Source organism: Phlebotomus papatasi, chromosome 2 (genome assembly GCF_024763615.1).
Source record: "Phlebotomus papatasi isolate M1 chromosome 2, Ppap_2.1, whole genome shotgun sequence".
NCBI classification, from domain to species: domain Eukaryota; kingdom Metazoa; phylum Arthropoda; class Insecta; order Diptera; family Psychodidae; genus Phlebotomus; species Phlebotomus papatasi.
This window is the reverse complement of record NC_077223.1, coordinates 10,167,552-10,195,544: the sequence shown is the minus strand read 5'-3', so window position 1 is coordinate 10,195,544 and position 27,993 is coordinate 10,167,552. Positions and strand designations below refer to the sequence as shown.

The window sequence follows — 27,993 nt, the reverse complement described above, 5'->3', positions numbered from 1 at the left end:
ATACGTGATAACGCGTTCAACATGGCGGCATATTTTGAGGAGTTGTCAAAGTGAATTTTTGGCGAACAATTTTCTCTGTGGCTTTTTGCAGTGGAAAAGTGGAAAAAAGTGCATGGTTCGGCATCTGAACAGGTAGATTGATCAGCAATCTCCACGGTCTAAGTGTTTAGTGGCACAGTGATTGAGATTTTTGGGGTGTTTTTGCGCCAAACTTGTCTTGCAGACGCCTAACCTCGATTGCGTGAAGACACGGAAGACCGAAAACAAAAGCGGGGCACTTTTAGAGCTGACATGGAGGTTCCGGGTGTGGCGGAGTCACTCCAAGGGGTGGCCATTAAGCGGGAGGAGCCCGAAGAGGGCATGGCGGAGATCAAGAAAGAGGTTCTGGATGAGCCGGAAAGTGGCGTCAATGCCAAGTATCCGGGAAGTGAGCAGGGCGTGAAGCGGAAGAATGTGGCGGATTCTGTGAGTATCAGTGATGACGATGATGAGGAATTTGCGGGTTTTGAGGACAATGGAGGCTCAGCAGTGGGTATGCGAATGGCATCTGGGAGTCGAAGCAAAAGATTCAGAAATTCAGCTCCAAACAATGCTCTCAGTCCCACCATGGTCATCAAGCAGGAACTCCCGGACGACGATGAAATGGCCCAAATGTCCACGCCGAATGTCAAGAAAGTCACCCCACAGCGTCCGGGTGTGGTGAAATTGGATGATCCAATCTTCCGGAAACCCTTTGAGTACGGCTGGAAGCGAGAATTGGTGTACAGAGCCGTGGCGGGGATTAGTAAGGAGAAGGGGGAAGTGTACTATTTCACTCCAACTTCAAAGAAACTTCGCACCCGGACGGAGATTCAGCAGAATCTCACGCATGATCTCACCCTGGATAACTTTACGTTTGTAAAGGAACCCCTTGGCCTTGGTCCAGAATTCGAGATCATCCGCAATGCCAAGTCCAATGCAGCCACAATGAAGAGAGCCTCAATGGCATCTGTGGACACTCCGTCGCGAGAGAGTCCACTGGGCAAGCGAATTCCCAAGCCGAAGGGACCCAAGGGAGGCTCCCCACCACCAGCCTCCATTCGCATCCTCAACCGCAGTCGCTCCTCAGTCAGCTCCCCACGCTCCAAGGACAAAGAGGACATCAAGGTGCAGACAGCAAAATCTCCACCAAAAGTCGCCACTGGAGCACCGGCTGCAGCATCGAAAGCCAAGTAAGTACCCACCTCAGTCCATCTGAAGTTAACAGGGATTTGCCCAAGGGACCCTCCCTACCCTTCCTCCTCCTCCGCAAAAACCCCTAAAATCCTGCCCCACCTGGAACTCCCGGAAATCGCCTCTCGATGTGTCTGTGTGGCCTCTTTGCAGAGGGGAGCCCTGCACGATCCAGTGCGTGCTCGCCATGGGGACCATTCCACAGCTGCAGTGCAGGAAATGCCTCTGTCTCTACCATCACGAGTGCGTGGGCGTCGAGAGGGGCGCCACGGTGGACGCCAGGTACATTTGCCAGGTGAGTTGGGTGCATTTACAGAGATCTGCCGAGCGTCTCTTAAAAATAAGAGAACCTCCTTCACGACGACCCTCTATAAAATCCTTAGGGGAAACTGGGGCAAAGTGTGACAAATTCAAATTTTCACAATTATTTTTGATTAAAAAAAATATGTAAAAATTCTTAGCCCTCTTTATTTTAACCCTTTAACGACGAGACACTTTTTACGGACTGAAAATCAACAATAAAAATTAAACTGAGAAACATAATCAATGATAAGTCTTACATCTAACCTTGGAAAATCTAACAGTCTGATTCGGTGTATTTTGTGCCTCTATGAACGATAGGGACAAAAATAGCCCAAAAATTTGAGTAATTTTTCTGACAATAAGGTGGAATAACCGGCTATCGCCATGTTTAGGAAAAAATTAAATTCATTTAATCATAACTTTTGAATCCTTGTTACAAGATAAGTCAAATTTGACACAAAGTTACTTAGATGTATTGGCTCTAGATACGTGAAAACAATAATCCTAGAACATAACGCTGGACTACTTAAAAAACTGATTTTTATTAATAATGCAAAAATAACCATTTCGTCGCCACGTTTTACCACTTTTCGCCAGTTTTGTAAAATTTGTAACCACATCTCGCCACCCACTTGAAAAGAACCACACTCGGTTATTTTAGGCAATGCTATGAAAAGAATACATTCACCATTTCTCTTTCCTTGTGATCACTTTATTATTACTCTCTTTAAATGATTTTTCTTCACTTTTATTTGAGAAATCAAATTATGGGCATGGGGCTTTTGCAGAAAGTAAACAATGCAGATTTGACAACTGAGATTGTACGAAGTGAAGTTAGCGTCGCCTATTGAAAAGATATGGCGACAGGTGGTAAAATCAATTCCAGAATATTACCACTTCTCGCCATGCCTCATTTTTATACAAAAATAATATAAAATGAAATATTAATTGACTAAATACAAATTTTATGTATTCCACAAGTGCAATTAAATATTCAATAGACAAATTATTTACCCAAATAGGTATTTTTGGCCTGATGAAAATTTGACGACACTTAGTACATTTGGTAAGAGATGTTGGATTCAATGCACTTGCTTAAAATATTGCTCTATAAAGTGATCAAAATCGTGAATCCAAAACGAATAATTATTATTTTTCGATTCTATGCGTAGAAGCAGAAACAATACAAAAAAATTGCGACTCATTTATTTCATAAATTGCGAAAAATAGCGATTTCAATGTAAGTGGCGAGAAGTGGGGCACTGGCGAGAACTGGTGATTCCACCCTACCAATGAATAATATTTTTAGCTTTAACTCTTTCCGGACCACAACATATCCAGCGAACGAATTTCAGTACTACTCACTTTATTGTAAGTCTTAGTGGTCAAATATGATACTTTTGTAGAGAAAGAATTTTCTTCGCCTCTGGGAAATTAGAAAACTCATGGGAACTCTCGTCCCCAAAAGAACGCAAAGGATACAAACTTGGACAAACTTCAATTTTCCCAAAGCCAATATTATCGATTTTGTAAACTATTTGTGCGTGTCAAAGGACTCCTGTACGATGTTGATAACTAAAACAAGGTGAATTATTGACCAGTATCTTGTGGGATGTCCAGGAAGTGCTAAAAAGGACACCCAGGTCCTGCTTGCCAACAGATTCCTCAAAATATTTCACACAATAACACTTTAACACACATTTCTCTCAACACGATGTTATTGTAGACACATTAGGCTTTCTCAAGAGCCAAAAAAACACTTCCTGGACTATCAGAATTCACCAAAATCAGGAAGAATAGGAAAAACTTCCCTGAAAGCAATCTCCGTCGCTGCCAAATGTCAAAATTATCGGCCATATTGACAAAAATTTCGCTCCCGCTTGGAATTTTCTTACAAGGTTGTGTCAAAAAGCAAATGGCGGACATTGGCGGGATAACCTTACATTTGACCTCTAGATTTATGCGGATGAGAGTTCCCATCAAGTTTGAACAAGTTTTTTGAAAATTTATGAAAAAATTGTTTTTCGAATTTATGTAATCTGTAATTGTTAGTTATCATACTTATTGGCCCCGAGAGGTTTTTCCTTATTTGGGTCTAGAAATCGTCGGTTGCCTCAGCAACTGTGCTAACTGCATCTGCTTTGTGTCTGCATTCATTGCAAACGCCGCGCAGCGATGCGTTGCTTACAACGAATGCTGACACAAAGCAAATGCAGTTAGCACAGTTGCTGAGGCAACCGACGAAATATCAAAAAAGTCACAATATCTGAAAGGAAGCAGAAAATCGAAAATTCACGATTTTTGACCAAAAATATCCTAGCTCAGGAGTAAATTGGGATCCTGCAAAAAATATCCTAGATTTGGACATCCTTATAGTTTGTAATCATCCACAAGAATCAGAATTTTATCGATTCTAAATAGTCTAAAAAAATTATTTTTTCCATGGGTACCCAGAGTCCCAAAGGAGACGAAAGAGTTAATGAAAAATATTACGTATGAGTACTGTAGTTTTTATTGCCAAAGGGGATTTGCTTAAAAAAATTGGAAGTATAAAAAAATTAATAAAATAAATTATGAATTTGAGAATTTAAAAATTCGCCATTTTTGAGCTTAAATATTTACTACATAGAAAATAGCTAGAGACTTGCAAAAAATATTCTAGATTTCTTCAACTTTCTACTTTACAATTATGTACAGACATAAGAAAAAAATAACTTTGGGTAGTCAGGAAAAATTATTTTCTATATGGGACACCTGTGTTCCAATCGTCCTTAAAGGGTTAAACAATTTTTTTAAATGAAATATTTAAATAATTATTTAAAAAAAAGATTAATTACCCGGATTTAAATGACAGCGGCAGCGCTTCCTTGAAGAATTACTACACTTAGGCTTCCATTTGGGTCCATTTAGCATCATTAATTCGAATAACAATCCAACAATCCCTTTTTCAAGACATTTAGGTTCATTTGAGGTGTTTAAAGTAAAATTTGAAACTCCGAATAAACCAATTTTTAGCTTCGGAAAATTTGGAGATTTGGAACTTTAATAATTATTGTGCAAATTCTAGAGTACCTTGAAGATTTTTAATTTTTCCCTCCAATAATATGTTTTGTCTATATTGGAAACGACTGAAAGTCAAATTTAATCGTCTATGAAAGGTTTTATTTGCAACTGATTTTGGATAAATTCATATTTCACGGAAAGGTCTTTAAATCAATAAACTACTCGCAATTTCTTTCTCGAATATTGCTTTTCATTAACCAAAAATTTGTTACCGGGCTAGAGGTCAAAATAAATACCTAAGGCCGGAAAATTCGAAATTTCGACTTTCCCGAAATTAAAATTTAACCGCTCAGAAGGGCCTATTTTTCAACCAATTTATGAGAATTATAGTCCAAATTTAAAGCCCAAAAAAATATCAATAATCGCATTAGTAATAATCGCTGAAATAGTTACATAATTCACAAGTATGAACTTTATAACTATTTTTTTCTGAAAAGGGTTAGATAATCCAACTTAAATCTTAATTTTTTTTTTTATTTTCGAGAAAAATTAAGAGTTTTTATTGAAAAAAGCTTCATACACTGAAGTCGTATTAAAATCATTTTCACTATCAATGAGGCCATTTACATCACCGCATTACATTGGGATTTATTTTAGCTTTCTCGTTATAACCGGCAAATCGAATACGACATCGCATATCGAATTAGATCGGATTCAAATTGTCCTACATGTTCCAAGAATCTCTATATGATGTAAACCCATTAGATTTCGAACTTTGGTACAATTCAATCCCAATCAAATACGATGACGATGTAAATTGCCTCAATAAATGATTTTACATTTGGTTTTTGTAATTTCCTCACTATTTATAAAAAAAAAAAATCACCAAGAAGCCATGTTCGTTTTCTTCTTTTTCTTCTATTTCGTGGCCTTTTTTCTTTTTCTGTTTTCCTATCCGAAACAGTAGGTGAGTATTTGAATCTAATGCGAGATTGAGACCATTTACACCGCCGCATTGGATTGAGATTGGATTGTCCCAAAATCGGGTTTTGGGACAATTTAGACTCAATCTGATACGGCAATATAAACTGTTTCATTGAAGCCAATTACACTCCGTATTAGACTGAGACTGAATTGTCCCAAAATCCGATTTTAGGATAGTTTAATCTCAATCTAATGCGGCGGTGTAAATAGCCTCATTGTCATTGGATTGTCCCAAAATCCGAATCTAATGGTGCTGGCACAATTTTTTAATTTAGTGAAATTCAATCGATTGAAATCTTTCCTCTGACTCTTTCAAACTGAATTCAGACAGATATTTGTCTCTTTCTGTCAAGTGAGAATTCAATTTTTAATTGAAAATTAAATTTCGATTTCTCTTTTTCTTCGTCTTAACAATGAACTTGGTCGAATAGCAAATTCGTCGAATTTAATCCTGGCAAATCCTAGGTCATTATTATCTCGAAGAGGAGCATTGGAGTCCCGCGGCCAGTACTGAGCATTGGAAGCACTCCCATTCCATATAATTAGGTCGTCAGAGGATCTGGGTGTGATCCTAAATAGGGATCTGTAAGATCCCTATTTCAGAATCCTAGGTCATTGTTATCTCAGCAAAGAGCAATTCAGCCGTCCCCTCTCGTCTCCAAAATAAGGCGTCCGGGCCACAAGTAACCGGAAAGTCCGGTCACATTCATAGTGGTCGCATAATATACGCGGGATCTGCGTTTTTAACTCGATTCCACCTCTTTCATAAAGTCTGAACTGTTTCTGAGATCTCACTACTTGGATCGGGACGTCTAAGAATTTTTCTTATTTTAATTTAATTTTTTTTCTCTTCTTTCTTTTTGCTTTCATTCTTCTTTTGTTTGTAACTGTACGTGAGAGACTTGGAAGTGTATTGTTTGGTTTTCTTTCTTAAATAAATAAAATGTCCATTTGACAGAAAGTGTCAATATTCTCTGAATTCCGTTTGAAAGAGTAAGAGGTAAAATTTCAACCGATTCCATTTCACTTAATTGGAAACGTGTGCCTGCGTCATAATCTTATAGGTTTACATCGATGTAGGGATTGAATTAGGTGTTTAGCAGGATGTCTTTTTTTTAGGTTTGAAACTATAGAAATATTGTTCTAAACTTCTAAATGGATTTTTTGTTAATTTCTGGTAATTCAATGTAAGATCTCAGCTAGATTATTACCATTCTTATAGTTTTTTAATCAACTTTAACAGTCTTTCATGTAAATTTTCTCATACGTTCTAGTAATATTCGAAAAGAGGCTTAGGTTTTATCTTTGTTAATTCTTTTTTTTTTTAACTTTCGGCTCACATTTTATTTTTAATAAAACTGAAAAAAACCACAAAAATAATTGTTTCTGTCGCGCGTTTCCGACAAAAACCATAAAATAAGTTTAGATTGAATGTGAAATGTTACTCCAATTTCCTTTTCATGCGTTCTGAAGTTTTTCTGGGACAAATAGGACGGTTTAAATTTAATCCAATTCGATACGAGGAATCGTATTGGGATTTCAATCCAATTGAGACCGTATAAATGAGCTCAATTAGATCTTCTAGAACGTGACAAAATCAAATATAAATTTTGTCACATTATGCCCCAGATTCCCTTATATATATATATATATATATATATATATATATAATTTTTTTTTTAATAAAAAAGTATTGGCTGTTTGAAAATTACGCAGCACAGTTCCCATACAGTATTAAATTATTATTTCAATATTTTATATTTTTGTAAATCAGGCTTGCCTAAAGCTGCCCCACCCTCCTCTACCCATCATTTTATGATAAGATTCGACTACATATTTTAAGAGACAAGCCTTAAGAATATTTTTTAACAAAATTTTGTTTTATTTGGATGAAAAATTTCAATTACTGCGAGATGATAGAAGATTAATGAAGCCGAATGTGTTCATTAAACCCCAAATATCCTGAATTCAAAGAAAGTTGATTTCTCTTAATTTAAGAGGTTTTTTTTGAAAATTCTTTTTAAATTGTTTTCTGGGAAAATTCATTGAGAAAAGGGATTCTTCTTGGGCTTTAGGGATGTCTGGAGGAGGAACAGGCTGAAAAGCAACCGATACAGGTGAGTCCACTGAAAACTCCGGCAGCGAAGGGCAGCAAAACCCCATCGACATCAAAGACAAGAACTCAAGCCAAGAGTGCATCGACTGACGAAGCTCCACCGCAAACAATTGCCACGATTGCCGGAAGAAAGTACATTGTAGTGCCACGAACAAATGTCCTAGGTGCTCCGGGGGGCCCTGCAGAAGCAGCAGCCACTACAAATGGAGCTGCAAGTGGCAATGGAACTGAGTAAGTTGGAACTTTTGATGGATTTGGAGGCAATTTAGGAGATTTTTTGTATATTTTCAGGAAGCAACAGAAAGAACGATCTGAATTGTGTGATCAAAAAGAAATGGGCAAAAAAGACTCCTCAACCCTTTCCATCCTCAATTCTTTTTATTTTTTTTTTAAATTCCCAAGAGAAAAAAATATTACCGCATGTTGTGGCAAATCCCAGAAATTTCTTGCTTTTTCTCTTTAGTTTCCGGAAATATAGAAAAAATCTCTCACGGGAAGAAATTTTGAGTTTTTTTTCCGGAAGATTAATTAATGGATTTTTGGTTTTTTTTGTGTTGCAGACAAGAGGATGCTAAGAAGAGAAAAAATGATGTAGCAGTTGTTCAGCAAAATTCTGACATTCTTCGGGATACAGCAGGAATTGCTGGTAAAGTTCCCAATGACACCGTGAAGAGTACAATAGCCATCGGTGGTGGAGGGGGGAAGGTGAAAAAGGGTGGAAAGGGGGCAGCAAATGTTGTGGTGAAAAATGCAAATTTCAACTATTCCCACTACTTCCGGAACGTTGCTGTCGGCTACAATGTTCTCCTGGAGACTTTCCAGTACTTGAAAGTCAAGGTGAGTCCCATGAAATATTTTCAGATCGACCTCAAAATTTGCCAAAGTGCGTTTTGAAGCTCCCTTAACCCCAAAAAGTTTTCAGAATCAAATATTTTGTCTCCCTATCGAATCGTAAGAGCATTTAGGGAGACAGTGATAAATCTAGATTAGTTTATTTTAGATGAGATTCAAGAGAATATTCGATTTAGAACGGCAAATAGTCGGTCCCATCGACCGTTGTCGTATCTGCATTTCTCTTCACACATTTTTTTTCTTAAAATTTATTATCGAGTCAAAATCGGTTGAAACTATTTCAGCCTTATCAGAAATTCCAAGACCTTTCCAACGAACCCAAATCTACCAAAATCGGCGAGAAAATAAAGTTTCTAGGGCCGTTTTAAAGTTTGCCTTTGAAAAACCTTAAGAGATAAGAGTGAATATCCAAAACAGCGGAAAATGTCGTGATTGTTTATGTCTCGGCTAAGACGATTTAGGCAAATGATGAGGAATTACGAGCGCTCAAAAATGAAGTTTTCCCAAGAGAAAAAAATCATTCGAAAATCAGTTTAACGCTCTAACGGGTAAGACCGCCTCCAGGCGGTCTTCACAAAAATCACATTTACAGCGACAATAAAGGTTTTATTTATTTAAAAGTGCTATAGTGTCTTCGGTAATAGTCTTATAAACATCTCTAGAAAGTTTGAACTCATTTTGACTCTTCGTTTTGTTGCTATTGCCAGTTTTGTGTGACAGGTCAGAGAAAAAGCAACAAAAAATATTTGTGCAAAAAAAACTCATTTCCAATTTCCATAAAAATACAGATTTAAAGTTATCTGACTAAAATAAATTTATTTTTTACTGAAAGATAGGGTAAGTGTGCCAAATTTCGGCCAGCTTCTAATTTCGGCCACTTTGAGTGTAATTTCGGCCATGGAAATAAATTAATTAAAATTATGTATGTCATCTTCGAACAGTCAATGAATTCATTTTGCTTTCAAATATTTATTCATTTTAGGATGTATTAACACAAAGACAGTTAAATTTTAGGTACAATTTGAATTTAAATTGCGTTGTAAAAACTCAGTTTGGAAAGAGTCTTACAAAAAATGTGACAGATCGATTGTGTCTTTAGCAGTCTTGTGATTTGTGGTGAAGTGCAGAAGGTTTTCCTTCGGTGTTTTTCATGAAAATTGTTTAGTTTTCATTAAAGATTGTTTCTGTTTATGTTAATAGTGAATCAATCTTAAAATTTCGGGTAAAATTTCCCAGCTGGATCCTGTATTTCGCGTAAAAAAGTATATACTTTGTGAGCGTCTCTCCGGTGAGGTAGTGTTGCCTATTTCGGCCACATCTTTTGCTTTCCTAAATTTCTTATTCATTTTATGTTTTCTTTTTCAATTTCTGAATTCAACAATGTCCAGAGAAAAAAACCATTGCTTCTATGAAAAAGATGATGTGAAAAAGTCATTGGAAGAGTTCAGGAAGTGCAAATTGCTACGGGAATCTGCGTGTAAAATTGAGATTCTACTCTTCAGGTGTTTAGGACAAATTAAACGGAAGATCTCAGGGCTTGTGGGTGGCCTGTTTTTGGGCAAGACATGTGTAAATTTTATGCCCCGACACGATTAATAATAATAGGGCTTGTGGGTCATATAAACGTATTAAACTAAATATTAAACTCGTTCCGTATGACGTTTTGAAATTTTCTATCCGTTCCGTCACAAAACGTGGTCAGAAAAAAGGTGGCCGAAATTTCACACAAAGTGGCCGAAATACTACCCAAAGCAATGTCCATATTTTTATTAATTTTTCAATATTTTAGGAAGTTATTTAAAGAAAACAAATATGATAAACTAGTCTTGAAGGTTCCACACAACCCTCCCGAAAAAGAAGGAACAAAAAATATCAATGTGAATTAAAATTATTGCATTTCAAACTTAGAACTTCGGTGCTTACATGCAACTATGCCGAAATTTGAATATTTTATTTAAAAAATTTGAAGAAACTAAAAATGTGAATTTTAGAAGCAAAAAGGGTTTCAAAAATTTTTTATATTTCCTCACCTAGCGCCTAAACTAAAAGAGATAATGAAGAATGAATGGTTTTTTCGACTTTATTGGGCCATAATTATCCTAGAAAACATTCTTTTAGAACTTTTCTTCGCATATTAAAGAAAACACCGTTAGAGGGTTAAAAGACATTTATTATGGATACCATTGTGGCTTCGAAATAAATTACGAAACGTCGTTTTCGTTGTTTCAGCGAGCCTTGATGGAACTTTCAGTATGTTTTATCGAAATTTTTGTAAGTAAACGGTTTCAGAGGTCATTCCAGGATAATTTCTCGATACACATTGCCATTTATTCTCACGCTACAATCTAAAAATCTCAGTGAAGTGTGATAATCCGCCATCGCGGAAGTCCATACCATATAAAACTAGTGTCATTGACCTCCGGTAATCCCTTGAATGTTCAAATTATTGTGTGATCTGTCTCGTAAAAACTTCCCTTTTAATATTGTGTTTCATTCAGAAACACAATATAAGAAAAAATATCAAAAATATTAAAGAAAATTTATAAAATAATGATAATACTGAAATAAGTTAGCATTCACTAAGTGGATCGCCTGTTCGCTAATTGGATCAAATGGTCTTTTAATTGGATCATTCAATTTGCAAGCGTATTAAAACGAGAAAATAATTTTTAACTGCTCGAACTCCAAGAGAGAGCAGTTTTTCGGATCACTTCGTGTTCCGGATGCACTTTTGGTAGAACTATTTCGTACACACTTCAAGGCATTCTTTAGATCTTCCTCAGAATAAGTTTTGTTCTTACGAATCTTTTCTTTTGTTCCCTTCGGTATCTCAAATAGTAAAACAGTGCTGAATAATGCGATTCCCGAAAAGATATATTGATTTCTGAAGCGCCCATTTTAGAGCAAAATGTAAACAGCCACAAATTCACTAATTTCTTTATAAAATATTATTATTTCATGAAAATCGATTTACTCATCTTGTAGAGGAATGATTGCACTTCAGTTTTAAATAAACCTTTGGATTTAATGTTTTTTTTCACAAAGAAAAAAAAAACAATAAATGTTTGTAATCAACCAGCTGTCATTAGAGAAAATATCACTGACTATAGAAAATTTTTAGTGAAGAACCCAGCTGGCACAAGTTTGAAATGAGTCGATTACACTCACTTATCTAATGGATAAAAATATTATTTTAGGTTTTTCTCAAAATTAAATAGTTATATTGTGTTACTGTAGTTATTATATTACGGAAAAAAAATAAAATTACTTGAATCTTGCAGAAATACAAAGAAATTAAATGCAAATATCACTTCAAATGGAAAGTTCTTAAATCGCGCACAATTCAACTCGAGAGAGAGATAGACACACAAATAACTCACTTGACAAACGTCTGGCGGCGCTGCGGTTGCCAAAAATCTCTGAAATGCGACAAAATATTTTCTTCTCTATTTTATCCTTATTAACAGGTCGTGTCCCTTCTTGTAATATGTACTTTTTCATTCCTTATTAACCAAAATTGGGTTGTACGAAAGGGGTTTTCTCAAACCTATCCTGAATTTTGAGACAGCTCAAAATTCAGCCCAATGTTTTTGTTGTAATAACGACAATTATTCACAATTAACCCAAATAGGGTAAGTGTGCCAAATTTCGGCATAGTTGCATGCAGGCAGCGAAGTCTCAAGTTTGAAATGTAATATTTTAAATACTAATTGATTTTTTTTATTCCTTCTTCTGAAAGAGTGTTGCTTGGAACCTTGTAAAGAGTTTACCGTCTTTATTTACTCTAAAATCATTTTTAATATATTTTAAAATGAATAAAAATATAGACATAGCTTTGGTGCCCTATTTCGGCCACCTTCATTCTCATAGTTCCTTGCCCTTCGGGAATTCTTCCAATGTCTTTTTCACGTCATCTCGTTTGTCGAAGCTGCATTTTTTGTTATTCTTTTGCATTGTATAATCTCTAGAGTACGTAAAATCTAAAAGTTCATGAAAATTCGAGGAACAAAAAAGGTGGACGAAATTGCAAGCTGGCCGGAATTTGGCACACTTACCCTAACTGTATTCGACTAAATTAGTAAAAGGATTCTCTTGTAAAAATGATTTAACTCTACGGAATTAAACAATTTTCACATTAAAAAAACTCTCATTTTCTCTACGTGAATTTTCGCAGCATTTCGAAGAATGCCAACATGCACCACCAAATTAATTTCGGCTTTTATTTTAGCTCAGGCCTGCTTCAAAGTGTTTTAATCGGTTTCACTTTGACCTTCGAAAATTCGATATCGAAAATTATTTCGGTCATAGGTGTCTATGGACCAAATACATTAAGAAATTATTTGAAATTTGGACAAGTTTCAAAACATTCTCAGAAACAAAGGAAATCGGTGAAACCGAAGGAGGGAGGTATCTCCGAGGATATCTCTCACCGTTTGACGCCAAAGCCCCTCTAGCCCGGTCAGAATTTGAAATTTTTTTTTGAATAGAATTGATTATATAGGGGAAGTGCTCATAATTTTGGACAGTCTGCTTATAAGCATCGAAGTTCCAAGTTTGAAGTGCGATATTTTCTATACTAATTGACATTTCTTGTTACTCTCTTTTCAGAAGGGTTGTTTAGAAACTTAGCAAGCTATTTATCGTCTTATTTTTATTAAAATTAGTTTTAATACGTTTAAAAATGAATTGATAAGTAGAGGTGACCTTGGCTCTTATTTTGGACAACTTGGTTATTAATTTTTACAACTTGTCTGTAAATTTGGACAGCTAATCCGCCTCAATAGGATGCCCATTGTTCTTCATTTGATGAACCAATCTTACCAATTCCTCTTCCTGTTCATGTAAGGGAAACGTAGAATGTCACAGAAGCCCGGAAACTTTCCATATCATTCATTAAAGTGAGTTGACCTCGATACTCCAAGTACGTGCGGAGTCGCTCATTCCCTGGCCTTTCCGGGAGCCTTTCAAGGCATTTCTCGCTACATCTCTTTCGTAGAGATGATGTTTCTTTGTTTCTCCAGGCATTTGTCCAACCTAGTCATCACAAAAGCTAAAACTTCACGAAATTTCGTGAGAAAAACACCTGTCCAAAATGAGAATCATCACCTCACTGGTGAATGTCTTAAAAAATTTCCCATTTTTCACACGAAAAATCTAATTCACAAGGCAAATCTCACTTCAGGTCAAATGTACAAATCATCAGTAACGTGAATCAACACAATATTCAATGAATACTTAATAATATCACTCAAAAAGCGAAGAAACTTTGTTAGTACTTCACCAAAACTAAATAAGACTGAAGTAAGCCACGAAGTTCTGTCATATTTCTCGTAAGCAATTGCTCACACTGAATTTTCAACAAAGCAATTTCAACTCAAATCGTATTCAAAATTTAACGTATTTAGTGTCAAAATCTTCCAAAAAGAACAAATATTTAGATAGAATTCATTATTCATCAAATATTGGATTAAAAATTCATCATTTTAATCAATTTATTTTTAGTGTCCAATGTTATCCTCAAAGTGTCCAAAATAAGAAACTGGACAAAATTATGAGCCTTTCCCCTACCGTATCAAGGTTATGAATTTCACGCATGCAGTTCATTTTTTAAATTCCTCTTGCAAGTCACCCTTTGATTGTTTTATAACGATTTTTGCATTTTTAACTTCTAAAATAATCATAAAATTAGGTTTAATAATCTTTTTATCGATAATTGAAATATTTAATTGATTTATTATCAAGTTTTTAGGAAGGTGTCTCTCATTTCACACTGCTGTGTCTCCCTTTCCAAACTGTCTCGCTTTAGGCAAATTACCCTACCTTTTATTCAAGACACTATTGGAGAATCAAAATCTACTTCTGTTTGGGCTCAGTAAATCTTTTGCCAGCTTTTTAGTGTGATATTTGATAAACTTTCCCCACCTTGTTCGAGAATTTTTGTATGAGAATTCGAAATTTAATTTGAATTCTTCGAACTTCAACGACTTTTTGTGCAAATAGAGTTCCATTTACCTTTTTATCCAAGACACTATTGGAGAATCAAAATCTACTTGTGATCGGGCTCAGTCTTCCAAATTGCATTCTCCCGAATCTCATTTAATTTAAGATGATTTAAGCTGTATCCTTATTTTGAAACAAAGAGAAACAGAAAAGAATTTTCTGTGATTTATATCGTGCAGGAACTGCTGAGGGCATCGTGTGTGTGTCGAGTGTGGCATCAGGCGGCCAATCATTCGAGTCTGTGGCGCACGGTGCGCATGAAGAATTCCCAGGTGAATGACTGGAGTGGCTTTGCTTCTGCCCTCCGTCGACACGGGACAACTGGCCTGGATTTGCGCAAGATGCTGGCGCCCAGCAACAGCGAAGAGATGTGGGCCAATTTTTCGCGTCATATTGGATCAGTGGAACGCCTGGAGGCCATTGATCTCTGTCGATGCCCGTCGGCTGTGGTGGAGAGTCTCTTCCGGACCAACGGCAATCTGCGTGTCCTCAATGCTGTCACCATCAAGGATGATGTGGTGAGTTTGGCGGGGGTGGAAAATCTCACGAGATTGGAGGAATTGAGGTTGAAGCCAGAGAATTGGGTGGAGATTGTGAAGGATCTCAGTCCAATGAGGGGACTGCAGTGCTTGAGGCATTTGGCTTTGACGTTTGTCAAGCAGCTGGGTGGGGCAAGGGTGGAGATTCTGGGGGAATTGGAACAGCTGGAGAGTCTAGAGATTGGTGAGTGCAATGATATCTCTGAGATTCTGGCCAGGGATGTTTTGCCGCGTCTGGGCAAGTTGCAGCGCCTTCGCCTGGAGAAGGGTGAGGTGAATTGCAATACATCGGCCATTTTGGCAGCTGTGGCGCCCAAGGAGAGTTTGCAGCAGCTGGAACTGGTGAATTTTGACATAAAACCGAAATTCAATGAGGAAATTGCCCTCTGTGTCCATGTGAAGAAGCTCTTGATTATTCCCACGTACATCAGCCAATCGGCTACCACGAATAACATGATCCTCAGCGGGATGCTGCGTCTGTCCCAGAGTCTGAGGTCATTCACGTGGGTGGTGACCCTGGAGCTGCTGAGAGTGACTGAACTGTATGTGGTTCAGTGTGATGCCAGTAGCAAGGAGAAACGTGTTCCGGACGAGAGTATTCCCATCCTAAAGCCAGTTCCGGGCATTGTGGAGGATGGCATGGTGACGAGTGGTGGGACTCAGTGTCCGGATGCCCAACAAGTGGAAATTGTTCCGCTCAGCAAGGTCGAGAGCATTCTGCACAGCTATTTGCCAGAAACATTCATCAAAATTGTCAAGGCACAATTTCACACGACATGGCGTCTCAATCTTGTGGAAGCCGCAACAACACTATGAGGATGCTAAAGGAACAGGATGTACGGTAGGATACAACACCCTTGAAATGCAAACAAAAAAAAATTAATTGTAGATTTTAAAAAAAATGTGGACTCACATCTTATTTTGACTTATATCTTTGAGAAAAAGAAAATGTGTTAAAATGTTTCTCCCAGAAAATATCACTTCTTCACAAATTCAACATCACAATTATTTTTTCCCACAACTTCCCGTAAGCTGGACTTTCTTTTGGATATATTTTCCTCTTATAGGTTGCGCATTAAACCTATTTCGTTAAAGTGGAATAAAGTTTTTGGTCAGAAAAAAATAAATTCGAATTATTAAAAATATCTTCCATTACATTTGGTAAGTAAAAAAAACCTCAATTTCCCCAAACCTTTGAAAGCCAAGACCATTTCGAAGTAAAATTTCCCAGATGACCACTTGAAAAATTACATTCGAAATGTTTTCGAAAAATACGGACTAGCGGAGACACATTTGGAAGGATTATAGCAGATGCAGAAAATTTTATCTGAGAAACAAACCACTCGGAAAGATTTTCTTAGAGTTCTCTGCATAGCACATTTAAAGTCTGAAATTGAAAGTTTAATTGACTAACAATTTTATTTTGAAATGGTCTAGAGTTGTAGGAAGGAATATTCCACAGTAATTTCTATTAAAAATATATTTATTACAAAACGTTACTCAAGCAAAGATTTAAAAAAAAATTGGAGCATTGAGATTTTGAATTGAAAAGTTGAAAGCATCCTGATTTAAAGCGGTCTTTAGGATACATTTAAAAAATAATAATTCGAAATGCATCCTACTGTGCCATGAACCAGTGTGTCTTGGAAAATGTCTCTTCGCGTTTTGTGTCTGAATAAAATCCCTCAGCTTACTGTTATAATTCTCGCATTTGTGTCTCGACTGAAATAAAAAGTCTAGCAGACTTATTTTATTACGAAACGTTTCTTTTATGTAGCTTTGTAAATTTCTTAACAGTTAAATAAAAGGATGGCAAATGAATAAAAATGGTAAAAAAAATAACACAAGTGAAGAGGAAGAGGATACACTGAGAAAAAAAGAGGCTACGATTAACTTTTTTTCCTCAGAACTTTATCACTTTTTAGGTGTAAAAATATATCAACATGTTTTAATGTTAATTTTACACCTTTTTAAGGGTAAAATTAACATGATAAAGAGTAACTTTAACCGCTAATACACCTAAAAAGGGTAATATTTACACCGATTTTGGATCAATACTGCAGGGTAAAATTAACATTTCCGGAATGTTATTTTAACTTTTTCGGATTTCTCTTAGTGTATGGAGAACTCTTGGGACGTAGGCAATTTATACTGATATTAAGCTTAATGTGATATTTCGTGCACTCGAGAATAAGAAAAATGGACACCAAGGAGTTATTTATAAGCAAATAGTGGCTCGAGTTCCCGGTCGGTTCCCTGAAAAAAAAAATGTGTGGGTTCCCTGAAGAAATACAGAATTCCCCGGGTTTCCTGACCGTGGTGTCACATATAAGATTAATATTAATATTAAGAAAAGCCGGAGAGAGAGGTATATAGTATTCAAAATTTCAAATGGAATATCACGTGTGTTAGAAAGAGTACACTTTAGTAGATTAATACTATGAGTAAGATATTACTGTTCGTATTAATTGCTTTCTGAATCGTATTACACGCACACGAGCAATTTTCCATGCGTGCCAACTGTGATTCGGTCAGTTTTCGAGCTATGTAGTGCTACCAACTTCGTACGCAGAGGGGAAATGTGAGACAAGCAAGATAAAACAATTGCTATCTTTTTTTGCCATTCTCGCAGTTCAGAAAGTATTAATCTTAATATTAATCTTATATGTGACATGGCCATGACCGTGGTGTCACATATAAGATTAATATTAATATTAAGAAAAGCTGGAAAGAGAGCTATATAGTTTTCGAAATTCAAATGGAATATCACGTGTGTTAGAAAGAGTAAACTCTAGTGAATTAATACGATGAGTAAGATATTACTGTTCGTATTAATAGTTTTCTGAATCGTCTGAAACATATTAATTCTAGCACTTCGTGCACTTATCGATTGTCTATGGTCTTGGTGTTATGCAAAACAGAGTGCAATGGATGATGATATAACCTCCACTTGAACAGACACTGCTATATTTAGGGAAATTTGTCACTAAAATTTTTGATATTCTCTCCAGTTCCTTTCTGGCTAGGTTTAAATTCTTTTTTCCTTTGGACTTGCAGTTCCACAGATGTGGACTGTTGCGGAATTCTTCAATCACCATCTTCTCCATTTCAATAGTCCACGCTACTTTTTCCATTTTTGTTTGACAGATTACTTGGAGAAAAAAACCTACACGTGCCAACTGTGATTCGGTCAGTTTTCGAGCTATGTAGTGCTGCCAACTTTGTACGCAGAGGGGAAATGCGAGAGAGAGGCAAGATAAAACAATTGTTATCTTTTTTTGCCATTCTCGCAGTTCAGAAAGTATTAATCTTAATATTAATCTTATATGTGACATGGCCATGAGAGTTCCATGAAAAATGTAGTTTCCTTTCCGGTTTCTCTGAAACAATATATCAGTTCCCCCGGTTCCCTGAAAAAATGTATGGGTTCCCCGTGATATCTCTGAGTTCCCCTGGGTTCCCTGGTCAGGAGGGGAATTATGTAACGCTCTGGCAATGCCATATGACAAATTGGGTTTAAATTTTAGGAGAGCTTTTTCGAAAATGCGATTCTGTAGCCGTGACATTGCCATTACAGCTCACGTGGCATTGTCAGAAGTCACATATTTGAGATTTCTGGCAATTCAAATGACAATGAATTTTGTTAAACAAATCAACCAAGACGTACTGTATTTCCATAAAATCTTCAAGTAAAGGGATTTCATTAAAAAATCAGTGAATTACATTTTCGAACTCATATGATATGACAAAAAAAGCTCGAATGGCATTGTTAGTTTTCGAACTCACGCGTGACGTCACGAAAATTACACAATTTCCCTACAGATTGACTCGAGTTCCCCGCGAGAAAATTCAATGCGATATTTTTATTTCGAAAGGGCGTTTTTGAATCAAAATTCCCCCTATAATGCCGCTTAATGATTCGTTCCTGAGATAAAATCTTACCATAATCACAATGTTCCAAATCTTCCAAATCAGTGCAATTTCTACAGAGCAGAAAGCTGTTTTGTTTGAGCTGCTTTGATTTTCCCCCCTTTTATTGAAATTTTCTATATTCGATAAATTCGAACGTGCTCTTACATAGTAGCATATACAACCTGAGAAAGAGCTTTTCCACCGTTTTGCTCTGGATGTTGATCAGCAACTCTAATGGTGTCTACACACTAGAAGCAATTTTCGTCAAAAATTGCCTTTTATAAAAAAAAATTCTGACGTTTCTGCCTACAAGGATAGGGGAAATTTTCTATAAAAAGGCATTTTTTAAAGAAATTTCTACTAGTGTGTAGAGGCCATAAGACAGCGGTGGATGCTCACAGCATCTCATCAAAGCGAAACTGTACTTCGAAAACATTGTTGATGAATTAACTTATCTATTTATTTACCTATATCATCTGTTACAATTCCCTCAGGTGTGTCTTGGCTAAAATAGAAAGTCGAAAGATTAAGTGATTGCCTGTCAAATTATTGAGACGTTGTAAACTTGTGGGTTGAAGAGTTACATTTAGATGAATTAAATATTATTAAAAAACTATTAAGATATTTAATTTGCCTACCGAGAAAATGTAAAAAAAATAAGGCTTTCTATTAATTAAAAATTTTGAAAACAATCATATTTTCAAAATTGACATATTGTTCAAATTTCTGGTTTTGGGTGTTTGTAAACCAATCAAAAATCAATCCAACACAACGAATTAATAAGATTCAATTTTTAATGGCTCTGGCACACCTTGAGTAAAATTCAATCAATTGAAATTTCACATCTTACTCTTTCAAACTTAAATCAGATATAGCTGTCTCTTTCTTTCAAATGAAATTTGAACTTAAAATTGAAATTTAAATTTTCATTTGACAGAAAGAGATGAACATATTTTATTTTAGTTTGGAAGAGTATGACAAAAAATTCAATCAATTGAATTTTATTAAATTGAAAAGGTGTGTCAGCTCAGCGCCATAAATAAAAGTTCAATCTTCGTTTCAAAGCGATGAGATAAAACTCTGTTCCAAAATTTCAAGACCCTTTTTAAAATCATTAAAAATAAAAAAAAGGAATGATGTCGTTTTGGAGATACACTAATTAACAAAGTTTCAAAAGGGATGGAAATGAATGAATGCAAAAATTAAAAAGTATTTTTTTTTAATTAAGGAATATCAACTAATGAGGGGGGGTCACGAAATCTAAAGTTAATATCTCTTACCGTTTTCCATCTAACTTTAAAACGAACATGGAGAAAAACGCCATTTTTGAACAATAAAATCAATTATTGATTTGTTACCGTTTCAATGAAGTTCAATCCGTTCAATCTTAAACAAATCGGTAGAGTAATAAACACTCTTAATTGTATAATTTTGTCGTAACAAAAAATTTGAAAGTTATGTTTAGTAATAACCTCATTATTTTTAATCAGTTTTTTAGCTAAATATAAGAAATTTAATCCGATGGATCGGTTGAATCTTATTCCGTACAAAAAATTCAAAGATTAGCTCTAGCATAACCTTCCTTTTTTATGGCAAAAAACAAATGGTCAGTAAATAGTCAAAAGTGGTCAGCAGAAAATCAAATTTGATCAGCAAATAATTCGAAATAATCAGCAAAAATTTTGTCAGTAAAAAGTTAAATTTGGTCAGTAAAAACTTCCAATTGATCAGTAGATATATTCGAGTTGATCAGTAAAAAATTAAAAATCAATCAGCAAAAAATTAAAAATGGTCAGTAAAAAGAAAATATGGTCAGTAAAAAATTAAAAAAAGATCAGTAGAAATATTCGTATTGATCAGTGAAATATTAAAAATTGGTCAGCAAAAAATTAAAAAGGAGCAATAAAAAATAAAAATTGATCAGCAAAAAATTAACAGAGGTCAGTAAAAAATTAAAAACGAGCGGTAAAAAATAAAAATTGGTCAGTAAAAAATTAAAAGTGGTCAGTAAAAAATAAAAATTGGTCAGTAAAAAATTAAATGTGGTCAGTAAAAAATTAAAAGTCGTCAGTAAAAAATTAAAATCACTTTTTAATTTTTTGCTGACCACTTTTTGTTTTTTACTGACCACTTTTTATTTTTTACTGTTCATTTTTAATTCTTTGCTGATCACTTTTTAACTTTTTACTGATCATCTCGAATATTTCTACTGCTCGTTTTAAATTTCTTACTGACCACTTTTTAATTTTTACTGATCATTTTTTACTTTTTACTGATCTTATTTTATTTTTCACTGATCACTTTTTACTTTTTACTGATCATGTTTAATTTTTTGCTGACCACTTTTCATTTTTTACTGACCGCTTTTAATAAAGTACTGCTCTTTTTTTAATTTTTTACTGATCATTTCGAATTTTTTGCTGACCAATTTTGACTTTACTGCTCGTTTATTCAATGTCCTTTTTTATTATGCAGCAAAATAAGAAAATTGTGTAGTGTAGAGAAAATCCGTAATTAAAAAATTAAAGGGCTATGTTGAAAAGTTCCTCTTGGATTTATTTTGGAGGCACAAAAAAAAGGCGATCATACATCAGATTACTTTATGGCCACGTGCGTAAAATCCAACCCCTTGACAATGCACGATTGAACGTTTGCAAACACTCCAATAGGACAATTTAGAGAGGGGTAAACATAAGAATTAAATGATAATTGTATCAGGTTTTCTCTTGACTTTCTTTGTGCTGACTTTCACCACTCAGCGACAGCTGCACCCTTTTGATTTTTTTTTTTTCGAAAAAATAGGGGTTGATTGAATGCTGGATGATGGGCCTGAAAGGATTGAGGGAAGGGTATCTGACAGGTTTATCGTGCAGAGAAAATTTCAAAAATCAATCCATTTCGCTGATTTTTGTCCTGTTTTTGTTATTTGGGGGTTGTTTAAGGAAAAACCGTAGATTTGTGAAGAGTACCATAAATTCCTCATTTTATTGACGATCGCGAAAATAAAAAGGAATGGTATTTTTCTTTAATGTGTTACAAAAAAATGCAGTAACGGTTTTTAAGTTTTTTTCTTCAAGTTTTCTAATTGAAATCTAAGCATTTTCACAGAATTGAGAGAAAAATTTAGAATTAATTGGGAAAAGTACTTAATAAAGTACTTAATTAAGACCTTAGGACTAAGTACTTTTTAAGTACTTGCTGTAATGGTTATAAAACATATTTTTCATGAATCGTGAGAATGTGGCGTATTTGTTTAGCCTTTTAATTAGCAGAAAATCGTTAACTGCTGATCAATGGAGCGCGTCTACAATTTCTGCTTAAATTTTTTCCCACAACGTTCTTTCACCCAATCAATCTCTTTGGAATATTGACGGGGGTGCTTTTTTCACGATAAAAACCGTAAAAACTATTCATGGCTGAGTGAATGGGAAAAGGAAAAAGACGATGAAAGACCCAGTGTTCAATTAAATCGTTTGTTTGTGGAGAAACCGCCCTCACCTGATGCAACATCCAGGTGTTTATAATTCCATATTTCTCACCAGAATTCCTTCACTCGACAAAAATTTATTGGATTTTCAATGGAGCTGAAAAAAAGGGACTTCTTGTCCGTTAAACGAACATTTTTCCTCCTCAGAGATTGAGATAGTGACCAACCCTTTATTTAGATGTAATTTATTTATAAACTTTCTCTGACCATTGTCCATCCTGAAACGGTGATCGACAATTAACTTTAAGAGAGTGAAAGGAAAACCGGATTGAAGGCAATTTTCTATGCTTTCTCTTTTAGGTTAGGAAGGGACGAAAGGGTTAATGTTGATGGTATAGGAGACAATTTAATCATTTTGTTCGGCGACAGACACTACAAAGAAGCATTTTGGTAGACAAATATCACGGTAAACAAAAAATTCAATTGAGCACAAGGTCAAGTGTGTTTGAGTTCTTTTGCTATAACCTTCAGGGAAGTGGTTCTAAAATATTTGCAATTGTAATTTTTTTTTTTTTGGCAAAATAGCCACGTTTTTGCATAATCATGACTTTCTTTCCCGATCAGAGGGGTTCACTTAATGAATGGTAATCGATAAATTAATGACCCGTGGTTTTCAGTTTGATTCCCACGCAAAAAAAAGCGCTCCGCGGAAAAAGCCCGCCAAAATGCCAACGATCAGCGATCGCGGTTTCACGATCGTGACGTCATGATCGCGAAATTTTGGCGGGAAACCACAACTCCGTGACGAAATGCTGGGTGAAAAGAGAATGATGGCAAATTTGAGTGTGTGCTGAATATGAAATTAATGCGATTTAAAGTGATCTTCAGGGCCAGGCACATTTGTTTGGCGATCGTCACGTGGAAGATTGTTTTTGGGTGTAAGAACGCTACAACTTTTAGCAGAGCATTTTTTTTTCTGTCTCCCATCACTATATTTACAGCTTCTTTTTTTGGAGAGATTTGTCTCGCGATCGTACTGGATCTTTTCTGTTGCCTTGAGATCATTGTGTATGAATTTCGCGATCGTGGATAACGGCAAAGATCACACCACTGACCTTGTTTTTTTTTCTCCCACAAAAAAATTACTAGCATCTCCTCTGGGTTGGAAATTATGATAAATGAAAGGAAAAAGACGAAGATCAATTTCATTATTGAGCTGAACAATCAATTTAGTCAACAGTAAATCGAGAGTTTATGTAATTCGAGAGAGCAGAAAAAAAATGGAGGTAATGATCGCGAAAGGCGATCATGCATTTTCTCTCCAGCTTTTTTTTTGGTAATAGCGTTCAACACGGATGAACTTTTATGGACAAATTTGCAGCAACATCTGCGCTCTTTATGACGATAATGCCGTTTTTTTCTCGGCAGAAGAATGTCCAAAGATCAGAATTGTGGTGGACTTGTAAGATGTTCCAAGTCAAAATTTGTGTCGCAAGCAGGTGATAAATCTACCTGAAAAATAAATTTATTTGTTTGCTTCAAACCCTTCCCACGTGATTCAATGGACCACCAAGGATTCGACTCCCGTCGTTTTCCTTCTCAGACATTGCGACGATCTCACCAGGAGGCTGTTCACTTTGGCCACTCCTCAGACTGAGCATCCCTTTTGTAAAAGTGATCTTGTCTTCCATGATCAATAATATTTACAATAGACCTCATCATTATATTCATTCTTCTATTTAGCCATTAGGTCCAATATAGGTTAATTCAAGTAGTTTTACGGCGTTATCACACTTGCACATTAAAATTTTAATGTGATTCACATTAATTGTCGCTTGTGAGCGTACAAATATGTTATTTGTGTCTTTGAGTCTCTTAATATTTGGGGTTTTTCTATTTATTGATAAAGAAGTGGACTTGGCCTGCAAAAATAAGTTTAAATTTACCTAAAGCATAAATATTTTTCACATTAAAAAATTAAAGAGAAAATCGCATTAAATTTTCGTATTAATGCTATAAATCAATTTATATCAAGTTTTGCGAGCCAAGTCTACCTTTTTATCAACAAATAGATCAAATCTTGAATATAAAATTATTCAACCACACAAATTACACATTTGGACTCTCATCAGCGACAATTAATGTGAATCATATTAAAATTTTAATGTGCAAGTGTGATAACACAGATAGGTTATGTTAAGCATAACCTTAAAAATACAAAACATATCTTTTATAGAGATTTTTTTGAGTAGGGCACAATATCTTTATTCCAAGCCTATTTATCAATATGAATAGATTTTCGATTTATCTGGAAAGCCAAAAATTTAACACAGAAGACCGGGGCAGAATTATTCAGCAGTAGAATTACACATAGGGGTGTTACAGTATTCCTTGGAAAGAATATTGATCAAACTAGGGTAAAGTAAGCTAATTCAAAATCTGCTCTAAATGGACATTTTTTGCTACTCCAAATGGAAACGTCATTGTTTTCATGATAATTACTGTACTAAATTATTATATTTATATATTTTCTATACCACAGTTTCACTATTTTGTTAATTTTGCTCCAAATAAAGCGAAAATCCATTCATATTCACAAATTTTAATTTGTTAATTTCACAGAAAAATTAAAAGTGTAACTTTTCACCATCGAATTTTTCATCGATCGACCATGTTTTCCAATGAAAAACACAATGAGGTGACTGTTGTTGATTCATTTTGCTTAACATTTATGTCATATTTCTGGATAATTTTAGTTAAATTAAGTGCTAATCTTTATTGTTAGCGGCACGTGAAGTTTTCAAATGAAATAATTACCTATTTCGTGAACAAAAAGGGTTTTTCTGAAGTGTCTGTAAATGCTTCAATTGAAAACACCGGAAATATGATTTTTTTTTTATTAGGGATTTTCTTATTGTCTCAGATGGGAAAGGAGAAAAGACCAGGAATAAGAACAAATTTTGCACTCAAGAGCAACTCAACAAGGTTTTGGAAGCCTTTCGTCGCGGTTTCACTTACACTGTTTGTCTCCAATTAGAAACTTTCCCTTGTCTCCAATTGGATTAATTTATTTCCAATAGAAGCATTTTACGCTCGCGTATTTTTCTTGTTTTTAAGAAGTTTTCAAATTATATCTAAAGAATTTTCACTAAACAGTAACATTCTAGAAGAGTCAAGGAGCAAATTTATGTATAATTCTTTTCAGAAAAAATATTAACTTAATGTGTTGAATCTTCTGTCAAAGTTAAAGCGTCTGGAAATGGTTTTGAATTAGGACATTTACCCTTCTATTTATTCAGAGCAATTAACTCCTTTCCTATTACTGAAATATTTATCAATCCTATTTAACCATGTTTTTAACAAATTATAGGCAAAGAAAAATTTAATTTGTTGGCTATACTCCCCAAAATAAAAAAAAAGTAAAAATAAAATCTCATTTGAAGCAAATTCTGAATTAAATTATTCTATTTAAATAATTTGTAAACTAAAAAATTGAGATTTTTAAAACCCTTCTAATCGTAAGTAAACGTAATCAAATTCTAACCTCAAAGATATAAAACATCCTTTAACAAAAACATTCATTTATGGAATTTAAAATCATTTATTTTGTCTGTTAAATGGACGAATTTGTGGTAATTTGTGATTAGTTTCGCATAATTTTTAAAATTTGTATTATAAAATTTGAAGGTTATGTTCAGCATAATTTCAAATTTCTGTGAGATCTTTCCATCTTCCTGTTTTGCGAGTCCAAGAAGCAAAATAGCTGCCTTATAGATCCAAGTATATTAGACAAGTCTTTTAGTGTACTTTTAAAAGACTTAAAATGAGAATTTTCTGTTGAAATTCCTATAGAAGCTCTTATGATCCTTATAAGTACGCCACTTTACTTATAGTAATCTCAGTGATGGAACCAAGACCGTTATAGGCAATTAAAAGGATTTTTGGTTCTATAGTGCCTTACTTAGGGAATTCTACAGAAAGGGAAATTTTTCTTCTACAGAATTAAGAAAAAATTGCTTCTTGGGAGGTTAGGTTTTACATAACCCCAAATTCTAGAATAATATCGACCACTCAGAATATAATACGACTAACTCGCGAATGGCCAACTTTACAGGCGAGTGATTTAAAGCTGAGATTTTACATGCTGATCATAGGATTTTTAAGTATCGGAACCGATATAACTTTGGGAATAATTAACTTTTCGGTATAATATTCACAGGGAAGGTAGAGGGTGTCACGGAGTACCCGAAAAGCGAAAAAAACGAATTTTGCAAAAAATCGAGTTAGTCGCATTATATTCTGAGTGGTCGATATGTCAAGCAAAAGAATAAGCGCAATATCGCATGATTATTATTGGGATATAATTTCAAAGATAAGTTCTCTCCGAGATACAGCCAAGGGAGTAAGTTTACTAAATAATTGGAGGGAATAGTCACACCAGTCACACCAACAAAGTGAGAATAGTCTCGAACAAAAATGTAATTTTATAAGATCTGCATAATGACTTATTTGAAAGCCATATAAATCAGCTAACTTCAATGACCCAAGTTGATTCATTTATTCAAAGATTTTGTTTTCGTTTCTATTCTTTATAAAATTTATCATCTGATGATTCTGATTACGAAATACATACATAATGAATATGAAAAATATACATAATCGTTTTTAGTAGCATGGACAACGACCTTTATAGTGTGTGTCTTGGATGAAAGTGAAAATTTTAACCTGCACGTTTTTTTTAACTATGTTTCATTTCCAATTATTTATCTATTTCCTTCTCATTTTATTTGAATTTAGTAACTAAACTAAACTCTCTAATTTTTCATAGAATAATCGTATTGACTGAAAAAAATACAATTATACCCATAATACACACCAGATGTAAAATTTCACGATAAATTTATTTAAAGCAAAGTTACCTCTTTTTCTCCAAGTTGAACCCCATTTTTCCATTTCACTGGAGAATAGGGTTACTTTGATATAAAATAAAACAATGAAGTCATATTCAAAAAGGCAGTGTTAAGTGGTCTTCAGACTAGAGGTTTAGCCCAGTTCCTGAAGGTTTCACAATCCTAAACAGAAACGTTTTTTTTATTCGTTTGAAGAATCTAATAAATTAATTTCCCTTAACAATCCAATCCTAATTTTTTTTTCGAAAAATTCTAAATGATAAAAAACCAGAACAAGTAAAACGGTCTTCCGACTAAAGGTTTAGGCCAGTTCGCGAAGGTCTCAAAATCCTAAATAGCAAGCAATTTTATTGCTTTTTGAAAACTTAGTAGGACAGTTATCTTTAATAATCGAGTCCTAAGTTAAAATAGCCAAAAAAAATCGTGATTGATAACAAATTGGAGCAGATGAGCCTTATGGCTAAGCCTCAGGTCTAAAGCCCGTATTATACGGGCTTTCAGACCTAAGGCTTTGCCATAAGGCTTAACTTCTCTAATTTCTTATCAGTCGAAAATTTTTGAAGAATTTTGACTTAGAAATGTATTATTAAGGGGAATTAATCTGAGAAACTAATTAAATTAGTTGCTATTTAGAATTTTGAGTCTTTCGGAGACTGGGCTAAACTTCTAGTCTGAAGACAGTTTTATGGTATATGTCTTTGCTCTGATTTGAAATTCAGTGCTATTGCTGCTCTC

The 27,993-nt window shown here is 34.8% G+C and overlaps 1 protein-coding gene across 2 annotated transcripts; it reads left to right on the top strand.

The window, feature by feature from the left end:
* Nucleotides 1–3: 3 nt before the first annotated feature.
* Nucleotides 4–16,006, top strand: LOC129803730 (uncharacterized). 2 transcript variants are annotated; one of them, XM_055850483.1, is made up of 6 exons: nt 10–132; nt 224–1,211; nt 1,366–1,507; nt 7,578–7,849; nt 8,179–8,455; nt 14,650–16,006. In XM_055850483.1, the coding sequence occupies exons 2-6, from the start codon at nt 292–294 to the stop codon at nt 15,823–15,825; spliced, it is 2,787 nt and encodes a 928-aa protein (XP_055706458.1). In that variant the 5' UTR covers nt 10–132; nt 224–291; the 3' UTR covers nt 15,826–16,006. The 2 variants fall into 2 exon arrangements, with proteins under 2 accessions (XP_055706459.1, XP_055706458.1); XM_055850484.1 differs by lacking the exons at nt 1,366–1,507; nt 7,578–7,849 and having other exon boundaries at nt 4–132.
* The last annotated feature ends 11,987 nt before the right edge of the window (nt 16,007–27,993 follow it).